General features: G+C 57.8%; 1 protein-coding gene across 1 annotated transcript in view; it reads left to right on the forward strand.

Annotated features, from left to right (window-relative positions):
* The window catches only part of LOC103625069 (zinc finger protein 3 homolog), a gene marked incomplete at its 3' end in the record, with an annotated part of 10136 nt that extends 9682 nt beyond the window's left edge, over positions 1–454 (forward strand). Inside the window, exon 4 of the mRNA XM_017726828.1 lies at positions 7–454. Coding sequence (XP_017582317.1) covers positions 7–454 — 448 coding nt within the window. The remainder of the gene's footprint in view (positions 1–6) is intronic.
* Between the last annotated feature and the right edge of the window lie 6 nt (positions 455–460).

A 460-nucleotide genomic window follows, 5' to 3' on the forward strand; every position in this document is an offset into this window, starting at 1 on the left:
ATGTAGACCCACGCGACATCCCCACTGGGGAGAGACCCTACGAGTGTGAGGATTGTGGGATGAGCTTCAGCCGGAGCTTCCACCTCATCCGCCACCAGATGATCCACACTGGGGAACGCCCCTACGAGTGTGAGGAGTGTGGGAAGAGCTTCAGCCAGAGCACCAACCTGATCTTCCACCAGAACATCCACACTGGGGAAAGGCCATACAAGTGCTTGGAATGTGGGAAGAGCTTCAGCCAGCGCGGCAACCTGACTGTCCATAAAAAGATCCACACTGGGGAGAAGCCCTACGAGTGTTCCGAGTGTGGGAAGAGGTTTCAGACCCCCTCCAGTCTCTTCCTGCACCACCAGATTCACACAGAGGAGAGGCCCTTCTGCTGCCCCGACTGCGGGAAGGGCTTCAAGCAAAACTCCGGCCTCATCATCCACCGGCGCATCCACACCAGGGAGAAGCCCTA

This window comes from Corvus brachyrhynchos, unplaced genomic scaffold (genome assembly GCF_000691975.1).
Source record: "Corvus brachyrhynchos isolate BGI_N302 unplaced genomic scaffold, ASM69197v1 scaffold1882, whole genome shotgun sequence".
In the NCBI taxonomy this organism is placed as follows: Eukaryota; Metazoa; Chordata; class Aves; order Passeriformes; family Corvidae; genus Corvus; species Corvus brachyrhynchos.